At 40.1% G+C, this 27,782-nt stretch overlaps 2 protein-coding genes across 2 annotated transcripts in view; one reads left to right on the forward strand and one right to left on the reverse strand.

The window, feature by feature from the left end:
• The window catches only part of RASSF6 (Ras association domain family member 6), a 35,441-nt gene extending 14,931 nt beyond the window's left edge, over positions 1–20,510 (forward strand). The window contains exons 3-10 of the mRNA XM_016209626.2: positions 3,687–3,823; positions 12,168–12,265; positions 13,601–13,785; positions 17,084–17,185; positions 17,765–17,816; positions 18,561–18,679; positions 18,776–18,873; positions 18,974–20,510. Of these exons, the coding sequence (XP_016065112.2) occupies positions 3,687–3,823; positions 12,168–12,265; positions 13,601–13,785; positions 17,084–17,185; positions 17,765–17,816; positions 18,561–18,679; positions 18,776–18,873; positions 18,974–19,049 (867 nt within the window). The 3' untranslated portion in view covers positions 19,050–20,510. The remainder of the gene's footprint in view (positions 1–3,686; positions 3,824–12,167; positions 12,266–13,600; positions 13,786–17,083; positions 17,186–17,764; positions 17,817–18,560; positions 18,680–18,775; positions 18,874–18,973) is intronic.
• Positions 20,511–24,816: 4,306 nt separating this feature from the next.
• LOC107534485 (alpha-fetoprotein-like) overlaps positions 24,817–27,782 on the reverse strand; it is a 28,377-nt gene continuing 25,411 nt past the window's right edge. Inside the window, exon 14 of the mRNA XM_016209605.2 lies at positions 24,817–24,962. Coding sequence (XP_016065091.2) covers positions 24,918–24,962 — 45 coding nt within the window. The 3' untranslated portion in view covers positions 24,817–24,917. The remainder of the gene's footprint in view (positions 24,963–27,782) is intronic.

Here is a 27,782-nt window from a genome sequence, read left to right on the forward strand (position 1 = left end):
ATATTTGCTTTCTACTTTAAAATAAATGAATATTTTTTGAACAGCAATCCTACTAGAAATCTATCCTAATACCTTCTTACAAATGTACCGGGATGTATACAGAAGGCTGTTCACGGTGATATTATTTGTAATAGAAAAAATCCCAAGCTACTTTAAGTCTCTACCAATGGAGAATTGCTCAAATAAATCATTACTATATGACATATCTGCAACATAGTTTGATTTTGTTGTTAAAATGCATGAACAGTAAAATGAATGTGTACCATGTCGTAAAAATACATTTTAAAATGTTAGACAATTCAAGAAAGTCCTGAAGCTAGAAAGCATTTTCAGGGGTGCAATTGGTAGACTACTGTAAACGCTGGCCTTAAATCTTTCCTTCCTTCCTTCCTTCCTTCCTTCCTTCCTTCCTTCCTTCCTTCCTTCCTTCCTTCCTTCCTTCTTTGTTCATTTGAATGCCTCATTTGCCACAGCCCTCTCCACTCAGTCTTGTATTCTAATGCTGCTTGCTTCCCATTTTTATATCTTCCTGGTCCTAGGGAACATTATAATTTTCTAACATTCTATTTAAAATCTTCAAATTTGATGGTAGAGCATTGACTTTAGGCCACTGTGATTTGGCTTAACTCTGCACTTGGGACAGAAGGATATTTGCAAACCACTCTGATGTTTTAGTGAGCTTAAAAAATGTACTTAAATTGCATATTTCAGTTACCATCCCAAATGTAATCATATACAGAAGAATAATCTCTTTAAAAAGAAATGGGCCAAATTTTAAATAATTTCAGTATTGACCTGTCTGTTTGATCTGTAATATCTATAATTATAAAAATATAAAATTTAAGAAAAGATCAAAACTTTAAGAGAATGATGATTTATATTTTAATTCAATAGTTTCCACAAAATTAATGATGTTAAGAAGTTTGTTTTCTTTAGGAACATGTTTGAATTTTGATGTTATGAATGTAAAAGTTGAGGCAGGCCCTTTCCAAATCTGTGAATAAGCACTCAGTTTACAATATTCAACTTACAATTTAATTTTTTTTTAAAGTCTCATGGCTTATATAATTTTTTAACTTATATGAACGGAAATTTACAGTGAGAATATCAGATTTCTTAGTCTTTTCATCTTTACTCACTGGTCAAATCTGACAGACCTACAATAATGGACACTGTTAAAAGGGGCGATCCATGGAGAATAACATGTAGTTTTCTTAATCTCTGATTGATTAACTAATAAGACAAATATTTGTTGTCTGTCACGTGCCAGACACTGTTCTATAGGCTGGAGATACAGTAATGGGAAAACTAGACAGAATGTGCGTGCTTCGTGCTGCTTACGTTCCGGGAGGCAGACAAGAAGCGAAGTCAGACGGGCGGTGTGGCAGGTGGTGGCAGTGGCCGTGGAGCACCTGGAGAAGGGGAGCAGGCTCGGGCTCCGCGGGGGGGGGGATTCGGCCAAAGGCCCTGGAGGAGGCGAGCAGCGCTGCAGAGCCTGCGGGACCCCTTTCAGGAGAAGGAACCGTCCGAGAAGGGCCGAGCCGGCGGTGCAGCCGAGGCCCAGGAGCCGGGCGGGGGAAGCTTGGGGACAACGGGAGGCAGGGGACAGCGCAGCCAGAGGCGCAGCCCAGGGGGAGGCAGGAGTGTGGAGGGTCCCGCAGGTCACTGTGGGGACTTGAGCTTCCACTTGGAATGAGATGGAAGCCGCTGGGGAGTCACGAGTAGAACGGTGACATTATCTAAAAAGGTTCGTTTTAAAAGGCTCTCTCAGGCTACTGAGCATATATGAGGGGCGAGGGAAGAATGAAGTAGACAGAAAGCAGCTTGAAATAATCCAGGTCATCAGTGACAGTGGCACGGACCAGGGTCACGGCCCTGGACGCGGTGGCTGTGGCCATACTAGGAATATGTTTGTAAGGTAGAGTTAAGAGGATTTGCATTGAGTAGTGAGGACGAAAAAAAGAAATGGTGACTGTAAAATTCTTGGCCTGAGCAACTGGAAGGATGGGGGTGCTATTTGCCACATGGGGGAGACCGGGAAAAGAAAATGTTCGTGAACTAAGAGTTAGGAACAGATGAAGTTTGATGTCGGTGGACAGTGTTACAGCTGGAACCCAGGGTGGAGGTTTGGCTGGAAATACAAAGCTGGCAGTTATTTGTTTAGAGGCCACCCAGATCCTTGAAATCACCAAGGATATTTGTGTAGATGAAGAAGAGAAGCCACCTAAGAATCAGACAGGGAAATTTCGTAAGTGTAAATAAGCCTTCAGGGAAAATTATTTAGATAATCTGAAAAAAGATGTTTTCTGAGATTAGGAAATATTCTGATATTCCTTACATGATGGCTGGAATATTTCTTCTTAAAAGCAAGAATTCTATAACCTCATACAAGCAGTTCCCTTTGAATGTTTGCGGTAAGGGATTAACTGAATTATAATTAGGCAAAGAAAGGACGCTATACATCGCTGCTGAAATGCAGTGTCTTTATCATGTACTTCCACTTCAAAGAACAAATTATGTTTTGTTGTTAAAAACAACTTTGTGATCACCTGACCTCTCAGTTATCTGAAATGTGAACTTGAAAGTGAGGAAAAGAACAAGACTTTGTTTCTGAAGTGGCTCCAAAGTAGGTTTATCAGCCAAGGAAATGATAAGTATGAATATTCATTGGGCATGTAGTAAATACCGGGCCCTGTTAGTTAGCACCACTGCGATGTTCCTTCTTCAAACGGAGCAACCGGGTTGAAAGGCTTCAGCAACTTGCCCAGGCCACACAGCAGGAAGCGGCAGGGCCAGAGTTTGAACACAGGTCTGATTCCAGAGTCTGGAGTTTCCTTACACTCTCGAATAAGAATTGAGTAATTTATGTTTTGTAATAACTGATTTTTCATAATAACAGTAGTTATTGGATAGTTAGAATATGACTCTTCTTAGTTCTATATTTTCCAAATTGCCTATAGTGCTAACACATTGCTTTAATAACACAAAGACTTACATATACAAGAGAAAAATAGATTAGAAAATAAGTTCTATGAGAATGTGCTTTGGTATTGATATTTACATCCACTAAATAAGTAAATATTCGATAGATGTTTGCTAATTTTTGTTTGTTTGCATGGAGTATCCTTCTTTTGTTATAATATTTCCAACTTAAAATAAATTCTTCAAATGCTTTTGATTTTTTTTAAATATAATTTTGTTTTACATTTTACACTGTTTTCACATACATTATTTTATTCATTGCGCATAACTTTGTAAGTTAAAATTTTCCTGTTCAGAATGAGGAAAGAGCCACTAAATCTCTCAACAGTTGCTCTTCTGATTCTTAGCTTTGTACAGTTTTTAATTCTACTTGAATTTTAAGTTAAACAGAATTAGAGAATTAAACTTCCACTTAATTGAAGAACCATAGAGCTCAGAAAGCATTTTAACATACTGTGCCCTCTGATGGGCATGTCATCACCATTATGACTTACTTCGCTAGTTATAGCTGTTTTCAAAAATAAAACAATGTTTCAAAAATAGAATTATTTTGTAGGTAAGTTGAAAAGCCAAACAATCACACTTGGGAATTCATGTTTTCATTTATTAAGATGTTTTACATAATTTCCCCGTCTTCAGTTAAAACAATTACTCTTTATAAATAATACAAAAACACTGTTTGAGAATATTGGTTTCTTCCCTAGACTGAAGATGGTAAACTAATTGTTGAAGGAATGCTGGACATTTTCTGGGGAGTAAAACAGCCTATACAGCTGAAAATTCAAGATGAGAAGCACATGCCTTCTTTTACTGGGAAGTCACCAGATGTCTTTTCCAAAATGTAAGCTACCACTCATGGTTTCAATTCTTTAGATAATCTTCATATTTACTTTTATTGCATGCACTCTTAAAGATGGGAGCTCTTCTAAATGCTTATATACAGTTTCGTGTAATCCCTCAGCACCTCTGTGAAGTAGGTGTTCAGAAACCAGAGCCCCGAGAGGTTAGGCAGTTATGCAAGATCTCCAATAAGCACGTAGCAGAACTGGACTGAGCCTCAGGTTACAGGTTCGAGAACCCGTGCTCTCGGCCTCGCTGCTGTATTGCTTCTCTCCTGGAAGACTGCATTCCTTCGTTGGAAAAGACAAAATGTGAGGACAGTATTTCATTAGCCACACACACACACAGGGAATAAAATTTAAATTTCTCTTGAAGCAAAGGGCTCTTTCTGCTTTCTGGAAAGGAGACTTACTTATGCCCCACCTGACTGTCCTGATCCTGTTCAACAAGGCACAGCAAAGTGTATTTGAAGCGCAGTAAAATGCACAAAACAGTCATCTCTGTGGGTTTATGCAACTGTATCTTGAATAAATATGTTGGGCTGATTTTTTCATTACCTTTTATAATTTTTAGAAAAGCTAATAAATATACCTCCTTGCTTCAGAAGGAATCATATGTATATTTTTTCTGTTTTCTTCCTCCCTCTTTCCCTACCTTTCTTTTTTTTATTTTAATTTTTTTATTAAAGCATAGTTGGTATACAATATTATATTAGTTTCAAATGTACAACACAGTGATTGAACATTTATGTATCTTACTATGTAAACACCACAGTAAGTCTAGTAACCATCTGTCACTGTGCAAACTTTTAACACTATTACTAACTATATTCCCCTTCACCTTTTTCACCCATCCCTCTACCCCCTTGCCCTCTGGCAATCATCAGTTTGTTCTTTGTTTCTGAGTCTGTTTTTGTTTTGTTTGTTTGTTTCTTTTGATATTTTTTTAAAATTCCACATAGAAGCGAAATCATGTAACATTTGTCTTCACCTATCTGACTTATTTCACTTAGTATAATACCCTCAGGGTTCATCGGTGCTGTCTCAAATGGCAGGATTTCATTCCTTTTTTTTTAATTTTTATTGCTGAGTAATGTTTCAGTGTGTGTGTGTGTCTTTTATTTAATTCTCTCTGGATGGATACCTGGTTGCTTTCATATCTTGGCTACTGTAAGTAATGCTGCAACAAACGTAGGGGTGCATTTACCCCTTTAAATTAGTGTTTTGTTTCCTCCGAATGAGCATCCAGAAGCAGAATTGCTGGGTTGTATGGTAACCATAAAATTCTTAGAAGAAACATAGGTGGAAAACTACTTGATATAATTCTGAATAATGCCATTTGAATATAACCCCTTGAGCAAAGGAAACAAAAGCAAAACTAGACAAATGGGAGTTTATCAAACTAAAATGCTTCTGCACAGCGAAGGAAACCATCAATAAAGTGAGAAGACAGGTAAAAAATGGGGGAAAATATTTGCAAATAATATAGCTGGTCAGGAATTATCCAAAATATATAAGAAACTCATACAACTCAATAACAAAAAAATAAACAATCTGATCAAAAAATGGGCAGAGGACAGCCATATCTCCAAAGAAGACATACAAACGGCCAAGAGACGGGAAAGGCCTGCGCGCGGCGCAGCCCGGGGACCCGCCCCACGGCAGCGGGCAGCTCCGCCGCTGCCAGTCAGCAAGAGCGGGCGCTGGGGGGCTGCGGAGGGCGCCTGTGAGAGCCCTGGGGGCCGTGTGGCGACCGAGAGCGCCAGAAATGGGCCTGTCACACGCCCCCCTTCTGGTCCTCGAGGCCGCAGCTCGTGCCCCTGGTGTGCATGTGAAGGCGCGGCCCTCCACCGCAGCCACCCCGGGCGGCCGGGCGGGAGCGCCGCGGGAGCAGGGAGCTGCCGAGGCCTCCTCCCAGCCGGCCTGTGCCCCCCGGGCGAGCCGGGCCCGCCCCCAGGGCCGCTCTGCTTTGCCTGCCGAGGAAACGCGCCCACCGGGACGTGCGCCTTGCGGACCTTTCTCCGACGTGGTGCTCGGGCGGCCTGGCCTGTCGTCCGTCCCCGCGGCCTCTGGCCCCCGGCTCTGCCTGGAGCCCCGCCGGCTTCCCCACCCCCGCCTGCCCGTCTCCCCGCCGATGCCTGAAGCCTCGGGGCTCGGGCTGGAAGCCACCGAAAGCCTGCTCTGGCCCTCGGCGTGCGCTGGGGGCCCGGCAGCCTTCCATCCACAGCCAGAGCCCCCGACGACACGGCCGCGCCCCCCGCCCCACTCGCCTGCGGGCCCCGAGCACGGAGCGTGTCCCGCCCATTCCCGCCGGCCCGGCGCTCCGCAGGGCGCGCGGCGCAGAAGGGGCTCGAAACGCAGGACCCGCTGAAGCCCCGGGAGCTGAATGCGCTCCGCTGCGGGAACTGTCCGTACATACGCACTCCTGACTAGTCCTCCGTCCACGCTAAGGGTTGCCAGTAGGCAAGGGGCCCCGAGTGGGAAAAAGGCCAGAGGCTTGGGCGCCGACAAGGCCCTGACCCCTCACCTGCAGGTACTCTGTGACGGATGGGCCGATGATTTCAAATGGGCAGGAGCATCACTGAACAGGAAAAATCACCCGTGGGCCCTGTTTTAGAAAACCGTGCAAGATAATTTGGCAAAATTAGCTATCATATTACCTAAGAACTCATTACCAAGTTCTCTGAGCAGCCAGCTCCGTGTGATGCATTTTAATGATTTGATTCGTGAAAACTTGATGAGTCTGGAACATTACGGGAAGATGTCAAGGGGATGCAGTAAGGTATTGGATTATCACATTAAGCATCATTATTTTGAATGTTTCAAGATATTTTTTAATGTCTCAATCTAAAATACAAGAAACCTGTTCCTAGAAATCCTCAGTGTTTTAAGGACCCAGGGAGAGACGGCAGTAACGATGCCTCTCCACATCCTGTGGCAGATTATAAATTAATATCCTCATGATGTACTTCGTGGACTCCATTTCCATTTTCCATTGTTTATCAGAACATTGTTGTGAACTAGACAGGAATTATCTCCTTTAGTTTGAGATTAAGAAAGAATTCCCTAGAAAACTTTGCCTGATTTTTACCACAACAGTGAGACTTATGGGAGAACATCTGAGCGCACACTTGCAGCGGATCAGATCTTTCTGGCGGGTGAGAATTGTCAGGAAAAGACCTCTCTCCTCTCCTTCACCCTCCAAGACTAGATTCAGTTGTGGCTAATTAGCCGCGACTCCTTCCTGGGAACCAGCTGAACACTCGGCGGGAAGGCGCAGCATCATTTGAGGTGTCTGCTCCCCGGCCTCTGGTTTCCCAGTGGGCTGCGCAGTCACCTAAGGTACTAGTTTTTGTTTCCGCCTAATCTTAGACACCGTCGTTCATTCAAACACCGAGCTCGGATGAAATGGACTGGCCGGCCTCTCTAAAGCTGCTCTCGTGCCCCCTTCCCCGTCCCAGGTTCCCAAGGGCAGAGCCTGCATCTCTGCTGCCACCGGGTCACGGGTCTGGCATCTCCAGGGGGCGGGGTAAGGGAGTGGAGGCTGTGTACTCGGCTGGGCTGCCGTCTTCTCCTTCAGTTCCCCCTTTGAGAGAATCGTCGGCTAGTTATGATAGTTTGTTTTAATTACGTTAGACATGAGTCACACCGAGTCAGCTTAATGGGAGGGCAGAAGCTTAAAGTAAGTTTGTTTGAGCTGTGAGCACTTGTAATCCTTTATGGAATGAATTCCACAGACCGTACTTTGATCTCTCATATCTGGTCCAAGTATTTTCTTTTGGAAATTTTTTATTTAAAAACAAACACAAAAAGACAGCCTTATTCTGTTTGCTTGTATCAGTTTTTATTTCCGCTTTTCATATCTTTCCAAAGTCAGCTTTGGCACATTTTGGACAAGTCATAGTGGAATGAAATAAAGAGCAGAAACTGGACAGGTGTACATTTGAATAATACCAATAGTGTTTTTTCCTTTCTTACGATATGGGCAGAGGAGTGACCGAACTCTATTTGTCTATCAAATTTCAACCTCCTTTTGCTCTTGCAACTCATTGGGAAGCCTCCCCGCAGTTTGAATTAGCTAATGGTGTACATCCTCAAGCTTGGTCAGAGCGATGCAAATAGTCTTGTACTGGGGCAAGTTAAACTATTTGATATTACATAAAATTCCAATCAGTTTTCTTTGGAAAACTTTGGGTAATTGCCCTCAAACTTGGCCATGTGCACTGTTGTATATGGTGATACTTCAGGTTACACAATCCAGAGCTAAACTTGGTGTAGTCTCCTAAGATGGTAGGAAGGAACGGGTGAAACACTGCTTATATGGAGCCATGCCTGTCTCCCTATAGTAGGGGGACACCACTAAGCTATAAGAAAGTGAGAAGAGGTGTCAAGTCTGCCAGGGTTTCCAAGAATTTATAGTTCACCACTGGTTGGGCATTCTTGCGCCTCTCATCTGCCCCTCATGAAAGAGCACCAGGTGGCTTCGCCTTTTTAGTTCCTGCTCTTCTTTGGTGTTCTGTCTTTTCAGTTGCTACCCCTTTTTATGATAATTATATCTGCTTCCTTCATTTATTCATCTTGTATACATTGGGGGAAATGGATAATTTCATCTATCATAAGAATAACCAGATTCATATGAGTCAGGACCTGAATACTTCTTTGAGTTAAAGTTATTACCTATAGTTTTTGGACATTACAACCTTTGTTTTGACTAGCTCTATGCTGGATAGTAGAGTTCACTGGGAAATTAAATAACAAATATATTATGATTCCCTTATCTCCTTCCTAAAGCTATTGTGAGGTTCAAATGATGTGAAAGTTGTAAAAAGGCCTCAAAACAACTCAAAGATCAAGGGGAAAAAAGAATCACATTTATTCATATTCATCACCATTAGTATTTTTTTTTAATTTTTATTGAATTTATTGGAGTGACATTGGTTAATAGTTACACAGGTTTCGGGCATACAATATTATAATACATCATCTGTATATTGCACTGTGCACTTACCATCTAAAGTCAAGACTCCTTCCGTCACCATTTGCCCCCCCTTACCCTCTCCTACCTCCCCCCACCCCTTTCCCTCTGGTAACCATCATACAGTTGTCTGTGTCTATGAGTTTGTTTGTTTGTTTGTTTGCTTAATCCCTTCACCTTTTTCACTCAACCCCCCTCAGCCCCCACCCTCCCCTCTAACTGCTGTCAGTCTATTTTCTATATCTATGAGTCTGTTTCTATTTTGTTTATTTTGTTTGTTAGTTTCCACATATAAGAAAAATCATATGGTATTTGTCTTTCTCTGACTGGCTTATTTCACTTAGAATAATACTCTCCAGGGCCATCCATGCTGTTGCAAAAGGTTAAGATTTCCTTCTTTTTTATGGCCGAGTAGTATTCCATCATGTAAAGGTAATACAACTTTTTTATCCACTCATCTACTGATGGGCACTTGGGCTGCTTCCAAATCTTGGCAATTGTAAATAACTGGAACGAATATGGGGTGCATATATTCTTTCTAATCAGTGGTTTGTGTTTCTTTGGATATATTCCCAGAAGACGAATCTCTGGGTCATAAGGCAGTTCCTTTTTTAATTTTTTTGAGGAAACTCTGTCCTGTTTTTCATAGTGGCCGCACCAGTCTGCATCCCCACAAGGAGTACCCCAGAGTTCCCTTTTCTATGCATCCTTGCCAACTTGTTTGTTGATTTTTTGAAGACAGCCATTCTGACAAGTGTGAAGTGATACCTCATTGTGGTTTTAATTTGCATTTCTCTAATGATTAGTGATGTGAGCATCTTTTCATATGTCTGTGGCTTCTGAATGTCCTCTTTGGAGAAGTTCAGGTTCTTTGCCTATTTTTTAAATTGGATTGTTTGTTTATTGGTGTTGAGTTGTATACGTTCTTATACATTTTGGATATTAACCCCTTTTCAGATGTATCATGGGCAAATATGTTCTCCCATTCAGTGGGTTGTCTTCATTTTGTTGATGATTTCCTTTGCTGTGCAAAAACTTTTTAGTTTGATGTAGTCTATTTGTTTAATTTCTCTTTTGTTTCCCTTGCCCAAGGAGACATATCAGAAAAAATAAGCAAATGTTCAAGATTTTGCTGCCTATGTTTTCTTCTAGGATTTTTATGGCTTTGAGTCTTACATGTAAGTCTTTAATCCATTTTGAGTTTATTCTTGGATTTGATGTAAGAAGGTTTTATATTTTTGTGAGTATATGTTCAATTTTTCTAACACCATTTGTTGAATAGACTGTCTTTATCCCATTGTATGTTTCTACCTCCTTTGTCAAATATTAATGGACCATAAATGTGAAGGTTAATTTCCGGAATCTCTATTCTGTTCCATTGATTTCTATGTCTGTTTTTATGCTAGTACCATGCTGTTTTGATTACTATGATCTCATAGTGTAGTTTGATATGAAGTAGTGTGATTCCTCCAACTTTGTTCTTTTTTCCCAAGGTTGCTATTTGGGATGTTTTGTGGTTCCATATAAATTTTTGGAATCTTTGTTCTAGCTTTGTGAAATACGCCATTGGTACCTTGCTAGAAATTGTGCTGAATCTGTAGATTGTTTTGGGCAGTATGAACACAGTATTTGTTTCCACTTACTTGTATCTTCTTCAGTTTCTTTCTTCTTTCTGTGTCTTATCATTTTCCAAGTACATCCTTGGTTAAATTTATTCCAAGGTATTTTTTTTAATTCAATTGTAAATGGGTTTGTTTTCTTAGTTCCACTTTCTGATAGTTCATTATTGGTATATAAAAATGCAACTGATTTCTGGATATTTCTTTTGTATCCTGCTACTTTATTGAATTTATTTATCAGGTCTAGTAGTTTTTGGTGGAATCTTTAGGATTCTCTATATACAGTATCATGTCATCTTTAAATAATGACAATTTTACTTCTTCCTTTCCAATTTGGATGCCTTTTCTTTCTTATTCTCATCTGATTTCTGTGGCCAGGACTTCTAGTACTATGTTGAATAAGAGTGGTGAAGGCAGACATCCCTGTCTTGTTCCTGATGTTAAGGGAGACACGTGTAGCTTTTGCCCATTGAGTATGATGTTGGCTGTGGGTTTGTATATGGCCTTTATTATGTTGAGCTATGATCCCTCTATTCCCACTTTGCTGAGAGTTTTTATCATAAATCAGTGCTGGATTTTATCACGTTTTTTCTGCATCTATTGATATGATCATGTGACTTCTGTCCTTCATTTTATGTGGTGTATCACATTTATTGATCTGCAGATATTGACCACTAGTATTAATAAGCATTTTTTGTTTCCACCAGAGTTAATGTCACAAATACCATAGAGGTGAATATTTTTTGGTGTTAAGGAAAACAGACATTATGAAAGAGATTCATAGTAGGACTAAGACTGGTTCTATTAATAATAGTATCCATTAACCAACCTAGAGAGATCCAGGGATATCTTAGGTCTCTAATGGTTCCTGGACCATCATGAAGTAGATTCAGATAATGATGATTATGAGGAGGATGACAGTGAGGATGAAGACAGTTATGATCATTTAATACACTGTTGGGCACTGTTTTAAGAATTTTATGCAAATCACTCAACCTTCTCAACCATCTTATCTTAGCTGATCCTGTTATCATCCCCATTTTATAGAAAAGACACAGAGAAGATAAGTAACTTATCTAAGGCCAGATAAACAAAATAAAGATGAGTGTTGGCCCACCTGGAAAAAATAAGTAGTTGCCCAGCTTTATTTATTCTGGGCATTAGAATGCATTGGCAATTGTTAGCAATTGTTAGCATCTGATGTAAATCATAATTTTCTAGGAAAGAAATTTCCATACACTTTCCTCCCTTGTAAACTGCATTCTTCATAGTAGTCAAGGCCTTAAAGACAGGCACTGTATCTTATTATTTGGGAGCCACTTTACCTAACAGTGCTTTGGAAAAAAATTAACAAGTAACTCAATGTGGGTTGGTGGAATGAACACTTTTTTATCTAAACTCTCTTGAGAACATTATAAGATCTTTGTATAATAATGGATTATGTTGGTTTCTACTAATTCTTTTTGCACATACGTTTTACAGAATCTATATAACCTTGTGTTTCAGTGTGCAATTGAATTATTGTGTCAAGATATGTTCAAAATAAGTTAGGGAAGTATTGAAAACACATGCTGACCACTCTGGTATAAATATTATTTTAATAATGTAAAATTGTTATAAATTAGGGTGATATTTCTACCTATAGAGGCCCAGAGGCCCACAGTACTAATATAAATACTGTAAGTCTGAAAACCAGCAGAGACCTCATCTTGAATGGAGTTGATGTCACTTATAAGATTTATTGTTTTTCAGGGGAATGACACGCTGGGGAGAATTTGATGATCTTTATCATATTAGTGAACTGGACAGGACCCAGATTCCAGTGTCTGAAGTGATGAATTCCCAGGAAGGTCAGTGTCAAACTGTTATTAATGAGACTTTAAAGTATGAATCATAAATGTTTCTCTGAAATTTAACATTTTACATACTGCTACATAATAAATTCCTTTTTTTTTTTTTTTTTAAAGGCTTGTAGGAGCACACTAACTTAAATCACTACAGTTCTGGTATGATGCTTAGTAAGGTTACTTGGCTATATAAAAATATGATGGTTTTTAAAAATTACATCAAATCACTTAGATTTATTAGATTAGGGAGAGCTAATGGTTTGAATAAAATTTGTGTTCATAAAATTGTTCAATATTTTCCCCAAGGATTAGGATTGTTTATTATTTTCAGTAGCTTTTTATGTTAGGCTATGCCTTTCAGACTGAACTTCACATCTTTTTAGAAGTTAAACGTTTTAGTTGGGTAGATATTTACATAACATTGCTTCTCAGAAAGAGGTGGATATACTGAGTTTACTATTTATATTTGATAGTTATTTCAAGCATTTGTTTTACAAAGAGAGAAATCTATTTGAATATCAAATGAGTTCATATCAATTTGCCAAAGCAATGGAAAATGCCAGCTCCTATAAGACGTGGCATCAGCAGTCATAGCAATAATAATCGTGATAGTAATGATATTAATGCCTATCATTTACTGAGACTACTAAGTGTCAGGTGTGATATCTTATATTTTACATGGATTTTTGTTTTTTGTATAATATGTAGAGATCCAAGAAGGAGGCTGGCTGAGGCTGGGGGTGGGTTTATGTTCCTGGTGGTGATATTACCAAGCTGGCTTTGGACTGAACAAAGGTTCCTGTTGGCATTACCTTCCTGAGTCTACCAACAACTTCCAACGCTTAGTTGTTGTTTTTTTAAACCATTCTTAATTCAGCTTCCATTCCTGTCACTGTAACAATCCATATTCTATAACAAACATGATGTTCCTTCCAGGATTCCCTTATCTGTGTCTTATGGCCTCTTGACATCTTTTAGTTAAGGATCTTTCCAATTAGCCCCTTGGGGGGAAAAATACTCATCTAAACCCAGGGAAATTTCAAAGACACAATAGAAATCTATTTGTATTTGGCAGCCAGTGCTAGAGAAAGATGAAATATCTCATGCCTCTTTCATGATACGCTAATTACAATAGGAAATTATTGAAAATCTCAGGGTCAAATAGAACACAGATGCCACCAGCAGGCCTATTCTTACACAGAGCGTTGCTAGTTCCTCACTGTTTGAAAGCACTAGAGTCCATTGCTTAGCTCATATTATTAAATACACACACAGGTCCCCCAGGATGCAGAGGTGGGCAGCTCAATGATATGCGCTTATCATCTTTATTCTTCCCAGACGATCTGTCTTATCACAGCCGCACTCTGAGGCCTCATGCCGATGACCAGGTAGAATCTCCATTTCTCTACAGAACCGTGAGCGACGCGACCCTGGTGAGACAAAGGACCAAGCCTCCCGTGGGGGGCAGAAGAGACAGGCAGAGACATAGAGCCTCTATTGCCGGGCACTTTTACAGCCATGAAGTGAGTTCGTCCTGTTGCTGTCATTTAAAAGTGTTGTCTCTGCCGCCGATACTATTCAATTCACCTTACAATTAACATAGTAATAGCAATAGTAGTAGTGTATCTAATATTTATTGGGCGCTCTGTGTGCGTTATGGATCAGCCTATTTTAAATAGATTTTTTAAAAATATATCTTTATTGATTTCAGAGAGAGGAAAGGAGAGGGAGGGAGAGAGAAACATCAGTGATGAGAGCCACTGATCGGCTGCCCCCTGCACGCCCCCCACTGGGGATCGGGCCTGGAACCCAGGCCTGTGCCCTGACCGGGAATCAAACCCCAATCGCCTGGATCCTAGGTTGACCCTCAACCGCTGAGCCACACCCGGCCGGGCTAAGTAGATTTTTGATGAATTATCTCATTAATCACTGTAACAATGCTATGAAGTAGGTCCCACGATTCTCCCTACTTTACATATGAGTTAATTGAGGTTCAAGCAATTTGTCTTGGGTCACACTGGTTTTAAGTGGTAATTTTGAACTTGAACCCAGCCTTGTCTGACTCCAGAACCCAAATTGTTAGCCGCCACGATGGATGAACCCTAACTAAGTGGCAGGTACTGTGCCAAGCACTGGAAATATAAAGATGAATCAGTTGATGTCTGTGCCAGAAAGGAGCTCAGGACGCGGGCAAAGAAACCAATACATTGACAAATGGCATTAGAATAATGTAAGTGCTACAACAGAGTTTGATTTAAAATGCACCAAACATTAGCATTGAAATAACGTTAAAAAAATTTTTTTAAGTCCTATTTACTCCAATAAATCAAATTTCTCATTTTTCATGGTCCCTTCCAGGTTTTGTACAAACACACATGTCATTTTCTATACAAGTATAGCTGTAGTTTCAATATCATTTGTATTCTGATTTTCCACTTACTATGTGTTACATTTACATGTGCCTTTCCATACTATTTGTAAGACATTTCACTTTACTAAAGGTGGAAAATATGTTATTTTTCTAAAACAAATATTTTTCATGTCATGTATTTTAGCAATCCTTCATCCATTCATTGAATGAATACTTCTAAAGCACTTACCCTGTGCCAGGCACCACTCTTAGCCCTTTAAAGCAAAATATTAACTCATTTATGAAACTTTTTCCTGTTGGGCTTTTTATCCTATCCCTTCTTCTTCCACCCCTGTGAGAGTATCAGCATCGTGCCTTTGGAGACTGGCAGGAGCAAAACTCTCTTCTGAATTCGTTGTTCAAATTAGATACTTTTTTGGTTCAAGGATTATCCTCCTGCCACAAAGGAACACTGACAGTCTCCACCAGATGTGCAACTACAGATCGCCCTGTTCTCCTCAGAATTATGCTGTGTGTGGGCATCTTGTGGGGTGATTTATGTTTTAAAAGGCTGTGAAAGCCACATTGTACCAAATAATTGGCTTTCAGATGGATCCTGTGCTAAGAACGAAATTGGCACTAAGTGGGCCGCATGGTATCGTGGTTAAACGATTTAGTGCGAGGGTGCTATAGCTTGATGACCTGATTTCAAATTCTTGCTAAGCGAAGTTAAAAATTTACTCAACTTCTAAGCCTTAGTTCCTTCATTCTTCCTACATTACAGAGTTGTTGATGTGGTTAAATGAAATAAGGTGAGTTAAGCACAGTGCCTAACGCAAAGGAAGAATTCAGTTTACATTAGCTTTATTGTTGTGAATTGAAAGAGATCAAGCTGGGACTACGAGTATTTCATACAAATGTCATCCACTGCAATTTAATAACTAGCGGGGGGAAAAAGATTAAAGAAAACCCCAAAACCCAAAGCATTCTATCAGTGGGTATGCAGTTATAAGCATTCATTAACTTAAATTGATATAGTCTTTAAATGTGTTTTTTATACCATGAAATCTCTTGGTAATGCCAGTATTGTTAGGCTGGGGATAACACCCACATTAGAGGCTTACATTGTGATATTTGTGACTCATTCATGCCTTACATATCATTTGTATCATAGAATTTAAATTTAATTTAGCCTATTTTTAGTTGTTATAAAGATTAAATTTGTATTTATAAAGGGCTTAGAATAGATCTTGGGACATGATTACAACTGTATTAAATTAATAATTATTTGATTGGAAAAAATAAAATAAAGGAAAAAACAATTATTTAAGAATTCTATGTCATTCTTTGGAATAATACCATTACTTTCAGGAATTACATATTCTGCCTAAGAACCACTAATTTGCTTATATGTGGACTTCCCGAGTAGACAGATCAGCCCTTGCCTAAGTACCAACACGTCTTAACCCCTGTGCACATATGTAGCCATGAAACATGTGCAAGTTAAGGAAATCCTAGCTAAGCAGATATTATTGACCAGCTTTTTCCGAAGTATGCTCCATTGGCTATTAACAGGCATATCTAAAAGGGATAGTATTTATATTAAAATGGGAATCATGATCAAACTAAGAGTGAACAATTCGGAGCCCTGGCCGGGTGGCTCAGTGGGTCAGAGCATCGTCCCAGAAACGCCAAGGCTGTGGGTTCAATCCCCAGGCAGGGCACATACAAGAAGCAACCATGATGCATAAATAAATGGTACAATAAGTCAATCTCTCTCTCTCCCCCTCTCTCCCCCCCTTCCTTTCTCTCTCTCAAATCAATAAATAAAATTTTTAAAAAGAGTGAACAATTCATGGTTATATGTTTTTTATTACATTTTTTTATGATGCATCACTAACTCCAAGAGGGATATCTCACTTATCTGACCACTTTTATCAAGTATTATCTGGGAGACAGGCTCTTGATTAGAGCAAGCTGTGGGAAATACTGTTCTAGAGCTTCAATTGGTAGAACTTTTACTTCAACCCTTAGTTGAGATATAGGCTGAACCATATGAAATTGCCAACATCGGATCGTTTCTGACCAACCAAAAATGAGTGATTTCATATGGTGCAAACTAAAAACAATTTCAAACAATTATTTCTAAGCAGGAGGAAGGTGCTGCATGTGAGCTTGAAAAAGCCTATTCATGTTCATTTTTATTTGCGTTTAGTTATAATAATTAACTTATTTGGAAATCCTAAATTATACTAAAGAATGGTGTGATTACCTAGTGAAACTATTTTGAACAATGTAAGTCTGCTTAAAAGGAGACATAATGTACAACAACAAAGAAAGCAAGAACAAGAAAATAAGTTTTTTATACTGGTGACCTTGGATTTTTTCCCCCCAAAGAAAGCCAGTTTCAAAATATTGGCTGTTGTTACTTTGATGTAATTTAAAGACTTATATGACAATCTTTTTTTCAGACATCAATTTTCACTCCAGCCTTTGGATCAGAAACTAAGGTCAGAATAAACAGTAACATGAACACTGAAGAAGTAATAAAGCAACTTTTTAAAAAATTTAAGGTAATTTTTATGACTGAACTGAGGTATAAATACTGTGTGTATAATTTGTAGATATGTGAATGCTCTCGTCTGAAAAAGACCTATGAATATGCAAATCTAAGATAAATGTTCAGTGTGCAATCTAATGAACAAAATAGATCCAGAGACATGGAAGCATGGGACAGACTGAGGGCTCTCAGAGGGAAGGGGGAGGGAGGGGGAAGGGAGGGATTAACAAGAGAATTTACATGCATATTTGCATAGCCCCTGGACACTGACGATAGTGCTGCAAAGGCCGGGGGGGGGGGGGGGGGGGGGGGAGCAGGGGGGAGGGTGTCAATGGGGGGAAAGAAGGGGGCACAGAAAGATAAATTTAAAAATAATAAAAAATAAAATAAAACCAATGTCCAGTTCTGAAGAATCCTTTCCTATGTATGACACTTTTTATTAATTGTGCCCTGAGAAATTACATTATTCTCAGGGAGCAGGGAAGGTTTTATGTCTAAAAGTGAAGAAATGGATACATAATTTGGGTCTGGTTGGTTTAGAAAACATATGACAGCAAAGAATTCACATTGGTTTCTTTTTTTCCACTGACAGGTTGAAAACAGTGCCCAGGATTTTTCACTTTACATTATTTTTGCAACGGGAGGTGAGAAAGCTTGTTCACTCTTTTTACATGGCCCCGTGTGTTACAGTTTTCGGCCCACGGGGCAGGCAGAAGAGCAGTTAACCTCATTCTGTGGAAGGAAGGGAGAGCAGGGAGGAAGGAGGGGAGGGTGTTTTAGAACCGAAGAATAAGGTGTCCTGGAAGAGCGTATCATACAGCAGAACTGGCTTGTTGGCCAAACATTCACTTATCTGAACGGTGATCAGAATCCGTGAGGCTTCCCAGGAACTGGACCAGGACTGGCGCGCGTTTGTCATCGTTGATCTCCGCGCCTTCCTTTCTGCCTTCCCCTCCTCGGGGAAGCTCTTACTGGGCCATCACTGAATGTCGTTTTTCTCCCATCTTGCTGTCATCTCTGACCTAGCCGAGGGCCCGACGGGCAGGCGCGCGTCCTCGGGAGAAGCGCTCAGAGCTGGCGGCAGGGCCTGGCTGACACGGCAGAGCCGGGCGTTGGGAGGTGCCGTGCGGGACGCGAGCAGCAGCCAGTGGGAGGTCAGGGAAAGCCCACGGTGAAACTCAGAATTTTGAAAAACCTCAGAATTGAAAAAGCTCAGTGTTAAATTATAGAAATATCCCAGGTTATAATTTAAATGACGGAATGTTTAAGCCAGAAATGAATAAAATAAAATAATACATTTTGATGACGGGATAACTACAAGAAAATCAGAGCTGAATGGATGAAGCTCACAGGTGACCCTTGACTGCGTCGGTTCTTGTTTTTTGCAGAAAGGAGGCGGCTAAAGAAGACAGACATCCCCCTCCTGCACAGGCTCCTGCAGGGACCCTCCAAAAAGAATGCTCGCATTTTCCTCATGGATAAAGGCACAGAGGAAATCAGCAGTGATGTACGGTCCCCTCACCCTGAATCTGCTTTGCCTCCTCCTGACCCGGCACCTCTCACATAAATGCTCTGCTTTCTTTTGTGTGTGTGTGTTTTTCAGGTGGCTCAGTACATTAACTTTCATTTTTCTCTCCTGGAATCCATCCTTCAAAGATTAAATGAAGAAGAGAAAAGAGAGATTCAAAGAACAATAACAAAGTAAGTCAAGAGATGCATGCTGGGTGCTTGCTCTTTTAATGGGTTCAGTGCACAAAATGTGTCCAAATTTTAATACTCTTTTTCCCCTTTTCATTTTCAGATTCAGTGCAGAAAAGGCTATTATACTGAAATGTCTTCAAAGGAAACAGGTAGTAAAAACAGAGACGACAGTTTAGTGGCTGCTGTTGCCGAAACACTTCAACAAGACCAGAGAGCTATTCCTGCTTGATGAGCGCATCCATCCTGCACTCGCATTCATGCTCATACATATGGGCTCGAGTCTGTAGAAAAGGGAATATTGAAAAAGACTCTCTCTCTCTGAGGTGCTAAGGTTCACCAGGGTTCACAGTCGGACTGAAATGAGCTTGAATTTAGTTTCAGTAATTGAAATAAGCTTGGATACTGTGTATTCCAAATATAGTTTTTATAGTGAGACACTCGACAAACTGGAATTTAAATGGCATCTTCAGTGTCATGCAGTTCAAACGTCTATTAGCTTGAACTGTCAAGAGAACTGGAATATCAGCAACCAAACTCTCAGAAATGATTCAGAAGTAAAAGCTGCCAGCCTGTGAAATAAAACAGAAGCATATTCTTACCCCCCCCAAGAAACCTGATGGCGACAGGTGTCTATAACTCCTTGAAAACTCTAGTATTTTCATAAGATCTACGGTCTTTGTGTGGGTAGGTGGCTCTTGGCTACCTGTAACATCAGAGCTGTCAGTCCTTTGGGAAGGAAAGGACTGTGGACTCTGCTGAGAAATACAAATGGCAATTTTCTCAACCTGAGCCCTCTTTTTGCTCTGTTTTACTGATGACTTTTTAAAATATTCTAAAAGATTTCTTTTAGGTCAGTTGAACTAGTTTTCCTTATTTTTCCGAGCATATGTACCATGGAGACTTAATGTATTTAATCGGCGAGGCCAGGGCTTGGCCGGCAATGACCACTGTTACTGAATGAACATAAAGGACCACGCAAAGCTCCGCAGCTGCAGCTGTGCGGGGAACCTCGGGCGCCGCTCTTCTCCCCGAGACGTCTCGCCCACAACACGACGCTCACGGTATTTACAAGTTAAACAATTTGAAAAAGCAGACGAGACGCTGAGAAAGCCACAAGTCTCGCCTGTGCTTTTCTTTATGGACTCTATTGAAAGGGAGTCGTGTGCAGGTTTTTTCCATCCTGGAAACTACTTCCATTTGCATTTCTCATGCACATTGTATTAAACTGCTCGATTTTATTACGTGCACTATGGGATAAGGGTGTCTGTGCTAACCCCCGGTGGCTTATGAAACACTTTTAAGACAAAGTCTTACTTCTCATTGTCACCAAAATCCAAACTGGATGAAAGGAAAAGTGTGCTCTGCCCTTTGCAGTCCTCTAGGTCTCTTTTCTTGAGGAAAACAGTTTTGCACTGTTAACCCTTCATCTATCAATTAATAAGAAAGAAGGTAAATGTAACAGTTTAAAAGGGTACTTTAAAAAAACTTAAAGTAGCATTGAGTACCTGCCATAAACATGACAAAAGATTTATCTTTAATATATTGGAAGTCTGCAGAATGCATACAAAAAATACCAAGTGTTGGATAGAAAAGGGGAAAAAAGTCAGATGACTTGTAAAGTAAAATCACAGCAGAGGAAATGCAAAAAGCTACTAAGTAGGTGAAAAAAGTTGTATCTTAACAGTGATCAACTGTACTAGTCTGTGTCCAGTCAGGGGGCAGAAACCACAGGATAATTTAAACAGGATGTTTAGTATAAAGAATTATTAAGCTGTGAGGGGAGGGTAACTAAAGGATGGAAAGAGAACCCCGAAGGGGACCCTAACGCTGGGTAACAGTGCTCCAGAAAGGAAGAGCTTGGCACGAGGGGTCAGAATTCAGCCGAGAAGCTGCGGGTGCAGCCCGCTGGGTAAGAAGTTGGTTGGTTGCCTATGGAAGGGCAGGGCCACAGCCGTAGGGCAGGCGGGAAACAGCCTCCGGGAGGTGGGGCAGCTGGGGCGGGAGGGCAGGTGGGCAGAGAGACTCGGGACTTCGCCGCAGGTGCAAGGCTCAGATCACACAGGGTGTGTGTCTGGAGGTCCCCAGGAATCAGTTTGGAAGAACAGGTGAGCCAAGGATGCAGGGCAGGCACAGAGAAAGAGTCAGGGGGCTGCTAGGACTGGGCACTGGACGGGCCTCTTTTGAAGGAGCCCAGTACAGCTCTGTGCATGACTTGGTTCTCTGGCATCTTTAAAGCTACATGGGACAAAGGTTGGGCAAGTGGCTCCCTAGGGGTCAGCCCCACGGTGCCCTCTTGGGGAGCACACACCAAGGTGAGGAGAAGGTGCAGAGAACAATGATTTGAGCTAGGGCACAGGCCTGCTCTAGGGCTCCAGGCAGTGACACCTCAAACCCAATCAAAAACTGGAGAAGGGGTTGGGGGAATAAATGCTAGAGAAAGCTGCACCCCACCTGCAGCTAGCACTGCAGGCAAATTCTGGGCAGAGCAGTGGAGAAAGAAGGTCAGCTTCCCAGAAGCCTGGCCCGGAGCCACTAGGCAGCAGGAGACGGGCTTCCTCCTGCAGTGCTTCTCCAGTGCCCTCTGCTGACAACGCGTGGCGTGCAAGCTGCGAAGGGAACATTTAAGGGGTCCGTATTCATTTCACAAAGCTGACAGCAAAGAATGAATTTTGAGCAGAGGCAATAAAATAACTGGCATGTCAACAAAACACAAAGTAAAGAAAAGTGAAATATACTTTTTGGTCTATTAAATTAGTAAAGATTAAGAAATGATATTAAATAGTCAAAAATTACAATGAGATGGACTCTGAATCTACAGGTAAAAATACAAATGTACTGTAAATAACTGTTTTGAAAGCAACTGAGCAGTAATTTTATAATTCTATTTTTAGAAACTTATGTTGAAATAATCAGACATATAAAGACTTTATGCAAATATACTTACTATATTCCTATTTATTGTGGTCAAGGGAAGTAAATAGCCTAAATGTCAAAAACAGAAAAACAATGAAAGAAGGAAAGAAATATTTACCCATAGATTGTTATTCAGCTACTATAATTGTTTCCAAATAAATTTTAATTATGGGGGTAAGTTCTCCTTATGTATCTAAATAAGAATATACACACAAATATTCCAAAATACTTACTGTCCATAAAATCTGTGTTTATATGTGTGTGTGAACACTAGTATTTGTACATACAACTCAACTCACAAACCAAAGACATATTAAATGTGGTTGTGTCTGGATTATAGAATCATGATTCACTTTAGAAAATGTTTCTATGCTTATTAAATATTCTATAATGAACATGTGTTACTTTTTAAATCAGGAAATAGAAAAGCTATGATTAAAAAGTTACCAACAAAGAGTAGCAAGTACATGCAGAGTTCTACTAGATGCAAAAAAGTTCAAATAAATTATTTAAGTGAGACGTTAACATCACTTCTGTGGTAATTCTAAAATATATCCACAGTGTCTTTGACACTCCTTCTTGCAGGAGGTACAGCCTAATCTTCCTCACCCTGCCAATGGGCGGGACTCAGTGACTCAGTTCTAAGGAACAGAGGAAAGCGGAGCGGACAGCACGTAACTTTGGAGACTAGGTCCTCAGGTCACTGCGGCATCCTCCTTGCTCACCCTCAGGGATCACTGGCTCTGGGGGAGGCCAGCTGCCACACTCAGAGAAGTCCTGGGGGAGGCCTACGTGATGGGAACAGAGACCTTTTCCCAACAGCCAGCGAGGAATTGAGGCCTTCCCTCCATGGCCATTTGCTCAGGCCTTCAGATGATTACATCCCTAACAGCCATAGCCTCCTGAGAGACCGTGACTCAGAAAACCGGCTAAACCACTCCTGGGTTCCCGATCCTCAGAAACTGGGAGATAAAAAACGTGTGTTATAGTACGCTGCTACATTTTAGAATAATTTGTTGCTTCACAATAGATAACTAATACAATTTCTGAGACAAATATCTGTTCACTTCAGTCACCTTTGCAAAATAGAAGACTATCAATGTCTGAAAACCATTTATTCTTGTCTTAATGGTCCAAATATTTCACCACCAGTTACACAGTAGTTCAAATTCAATTCCAGGTGTTATACTTATTAATGGCAGAGGACCTGTCACATTTATCTTTGTATACTTTGCTGTACTTAATGTTGTGTCTTGTGTATAGTATGTGTTCAAATAAAAAAACTACTGAATAAAGGACTGAATGAATTAGTGAATGAGTGAATAAATGATCTGAAATATGCTTTGTAAAATCCCCTGTATGTATGTCTCCTTCTCCACAAATATGATCCAGCTGCTGAAGAAGTACATATAGAATCTTTTCTATATGACTTTCCCTAATATGACGGTAGAGTTAATTATCTCATGGCTGTATGAAATACTCAGATATTTCAGTGTTTCCATTCAGTGTTACTATGGCATTTTGTTTGGGGCTGTTGAGACTGGTTTCAGGAACTGAAGGCGGAAAGAATCCACTTGCAAGGCAGTTGATGAGGTGGAAAACTGGCAGGCGTACTATTATGTTGATGTATCTACATGTGAAAGGGAAAAAAGGAACAGATGCAATTAGAGGCCTGCGATGGCCTCCATTTGTCTTCCAAATTAAGAATAATAGCTAACACCTATTAGATTGAGCCGGTTTGTCAATATTTGACCTACAAAAGCAGCAGCTTCATATTGTTCAGCCCAATAGCACTTACCATTCGCCAAGCACTATTTTAAATCCTTTACATATATCAACTCATTTATAATTCATTACAATCCCATGAGAAAATTACTCCTTCAACCCCATTTTATAGGTGAGGAAAGTAAGCCACACAGCAGTTAAGGGATTTGCTAAAGAGCTAGGTAGGAATCGAATCTACAGCTCCAGAATTCACAGTTTTAAGCCCCCATAGTCTATGGCTTCACCCTAAATCACACTCCCTCAATCTGGCATCTTTATTGTCCCCTTTCGTAAAATGGAAATAGTATCTACCTCATGGGATGGTTGTAGGAGTTACAGGAATAATATGTGTAATAATATGATCAAAATCCACGGTTGGCACTTTGCACAGCAGTGTGTGATAAATATTAGCTGGTACAATTTAACTATGATATGTCCCCACCCATCACTGCAGCCCTGTCTTCCACTAAATCCTATGCCCACAGCCACTGTGTTCTTGTCTTAAAATTAGCCAGACTGACAGACTCATCATCGCTTGAAACAATTCACACTCTACCACCTCTCTCTCTGGAATATGTGCCCATTTTCTAATCCTGCCCTTTCCTATCTCAGTGGTAACGTGTGATCCAAGACTCCTGAGCATCACCCCGACCAGGAGCTCAGGCGATTAGAGCGTCGTCCTGATACACCAAGGCTGTGGGTCCCATCCCCAGTCAGGGCACATACAAATCGACCGAGTGCACAAATCAGTGGGACAGCAAATTGATGTTTCTCTCGCTCCCTCTCTCCCTGAAAAGTCAACAAATAGTAATTCAAAAATAAATAGATAAATAAATAAACATATTAGGACCATTTGGTTCTAATGTCAGCATCCTGTATACAGGGTAAAGATGACAAGTAAAATAATTATGAAGGTAACTTTATTATAAAGCACATTTCATTCAGTTCTTCAATGGTCATTTTTAGAAGTAGTATAGACAGAAACTCCAGTTGCATCTGGGGTCTTTTTTATTCTAAAACCCCAGCAGCCAGTTTCCAGTGCATGTGGCAGCCCATTACATCTACCTGGGGCTTTTCAAAGGCCTCCTGGCTTCATATTTCTGTTGCTGCTTCTAAGAAGCAGAAAGCTTACAGGGAAGGGAGAACAAAAGCGGGGTGTCTAGGGGTTACAATAAGTAGATTTCTCTGCCGAGCAGGAAAGGAGAATTCAGTGTAGACTGGCTAGTGCTCTTGAGCAACATTCTGAGCAGCTGAAAAATAACTGTTGAGTCTTGCATTATTTTTAATATTAGACATGGGTTTTATTATTCATAAAAATAAAATGCAGATCTCAGCGAAGTTCCTACATTGACATTTTCTGGAACCACTTAGCCTCCCAAGAGAGTCTGGCACTTTCCAATCAGTTTGGACTCCTAAGGAAGAAAGCAAATAAGCACATCCGTGAGAAGGAAAAACACACAGACAAACACAGCGCTGGCCCCGTACAGAAAATCTTTACGACCGAGTGCCTGCTTCTCCCTGTCTTAAAGCCTCTCACAGGCCTAGTCAGTCCCTTAGCTTAAGGATTTAATTAACTACAATGCCTCTCCCACTTTCAGGGCCCCAGACTTGTAATAAATAAAAATTTGCTGTCTCCTCACAAAAAATACGAGAAGCTTTTGCTGGGAAAAAATGAACCATCAACATCAGCTTCTCACTGAATTTTAAAACTGCTCTAGGCTAAGTTCATGCTAAATCATCACATAGTGAAGTTCAGGAATTCAAAAGGAACGAACCACTAAAACAGATCAGAGTATCTCTACCCCTTCATGTACACTGCTGTGGATCTCTATATAAACCCCAGCAGTCTTCCCCAATTTTTAGCTGTCTAGTCGTTATTCTAATAAAAATCACTTTTGGAAGCCCAGATAGATAAAAGCGAGATATTTAGCAAAGTGGGATGGGACCCCCAGAACTTCACTGCTAAGATATGCACCCCCACACCCCACACACATCCTGGGGGACAGATGACTCACACTCCTCAGAGCCCCTAGGATCCTGTGGAAAATGGCTAGAAGTCTATTCATTGCGCCCTCCTTCCTACCTCAAACAGTACCACGCCCAACTTATCTAGAGAGATTGGAATCTACTTGGGCTCAATTTTAAAAATGCCACTGGAGTTTAAGTATCGTCATTTCTTTGGTAATTCATAACTTTTAAAACCATCATCATAAGATTTTCCCATGAGCAACCTCAAGACTCTCATATTTAATCTTGTTCATTTTCTCTGAATCTAACAATACTGGGGAAATTCACATTTCTCCACGTCAGTCTTTCCTGGCCTTATTTATTGCATAGTTTCTTAGTGATGGTAGCTCCACATTTGAGGTAAGGCCCAAGCAAGGTTTTGAAATACAAAACAGGGACTTATTTGATGGAATGTAGTTAACGGAGAAAGAAGAAACATCTTCCTTTGGCTGAGACCAAATCAGCCACTTTTTGATTTCCCATAATCCTGGACATGTTGGAAGATGGCTAACATGTCACCCTTCTGAAGACTTTGGGAACATTGCCAGTTTATTTCTCCTATCCTTTGGGACATGCTTTTCAATCCCTTTTCTATTCTAGATACTCTTTGGGCATAATTTGCCAATGTCCTTTTAAAATGTGTTATCTCTCATCTCTTCCAAAATTCCAATTCAATAACAGTAAAAATACACCAAAAAAATTTTAAAAGAATAAAGCACTATAAATGCAAAAATACACACACACCACATCAATGTAAGAGATGTTGATAAACTTCCGAAAAACAAAAGGAAAGCCTTTGGTATGACATTAACCGATATACCGAAGTGCAGAAATAGGGGCCCGGAAGAGCAGTATAAAGAGGTGTCCCAGCTCTGAAAGACCAGAGCCATTGATCCTGAGCTGCTTTGGTTCCTGTGTGCTGCCTCGCCTGTTTTTCAAAGTACCCAAAGACTCCTGAAGCCACCACTATCCTTTAAGTAAACTAATTTTTACTTAGATTCCCTAGAATTTGATCCTATTTACAATTAAAGAATCCCAACTGACATAGCAGCAAAAACATTGTGCAAATACATGAACAAAACATTTAAAAATACAAGGACCCAGAAAGTTTATCTCCCATGTGACCATTTGAAAAAACATACATATATACACACAATACATTCATACACACACACACGAATGCAGCCCACCAAAACTTAAAAGAATCCAAGGGAAAAAACAAAACACACAACTGGGATTTCAGAAATAATCAAATTTACCCAGGATTACACTGGAAAGAAACCTCATGTGGACAGCCGTGAATCAGGCTTAGAAAAAACTACTCAAACTGAAAGGTTAAGTCAGAGGATTTTTTGAAATACAGCTTTAAGAGGATAGGATATCCTATTATGAAAACTGTGAGATTAAGAACATGACATATTTTAGTGGTGAGATGAAAGTAGGTGTTTTATTTGTCAATTTAGAAAAAGGAAGGCAAGTAAAAACTCTCAAAAGAAAAGCATATACTGGAAAATCACTGTTCAAATACGCAAATTAAGTAAATGTGGCACAATTTTCTGCAGCTGACAGTAGGTAAGGAAAGAGACTTCATTTAATCCTGACACCTTGTAGGGGATACAGAATAAGTCATTAACCTGTTGGTCAATTCATTCACTGGGCTGCTGTAAATAATGTTCCAAGTAAGCACACTACTGACTATACTATTTAATGGCTTCCAGTTTTTAGTATTAACCTATTAATATAATATATAAACCTTATATTTACAAAGCAGGATAAATAAATTCAGACAATGTAGAAGTAATGGTATAGCTTTAAAATGGAAAACTGGCAAAGAAATCAAAGGAAATTTAGACATGTTAATCATGTTTTAGAGAACTATCAGATGTTGAATGAAGTTGAGAAACTAATAAATAGAATATAAACAATATAAGAACTAAAAATACTTTAAAAAAAATAAGTGAGAGTCTGCAGGAAGAGTTGGTGAAGATAGTGTAAGTACACTATATTCTTTAATATTGAATATTTTACAAAACTATTAAAGTGATGATGGTTATCACTAGAAAAACTAAAAGTGAATATTTTAACTTGGGAAATGGGAAATGTACCCTGCTCTTCTCTTTGAACTTTTACCATGTTCGTGTATTACTTACATAATATTCAAAACTTGTGTAATACATCATAAGAAACTAAACATAGTAGCCCAGGATGATCTGATCCATATGGGG

Source organism: Miniopterus natalensis, chromosome 1, assembly GCF_054644295.1.
Source record: "Miniopterus natalensis isolate mMinNat1 chromosome 1, mMinNat1.hap1, whole genome shotgun sequence".
NCBI classification, from domain to species: Eukaryota; Metazoa; Chordata; class Mammalia; order Chiroptera; family Miniopteridae; genus Miniopterus; species Miniopterus natalensis.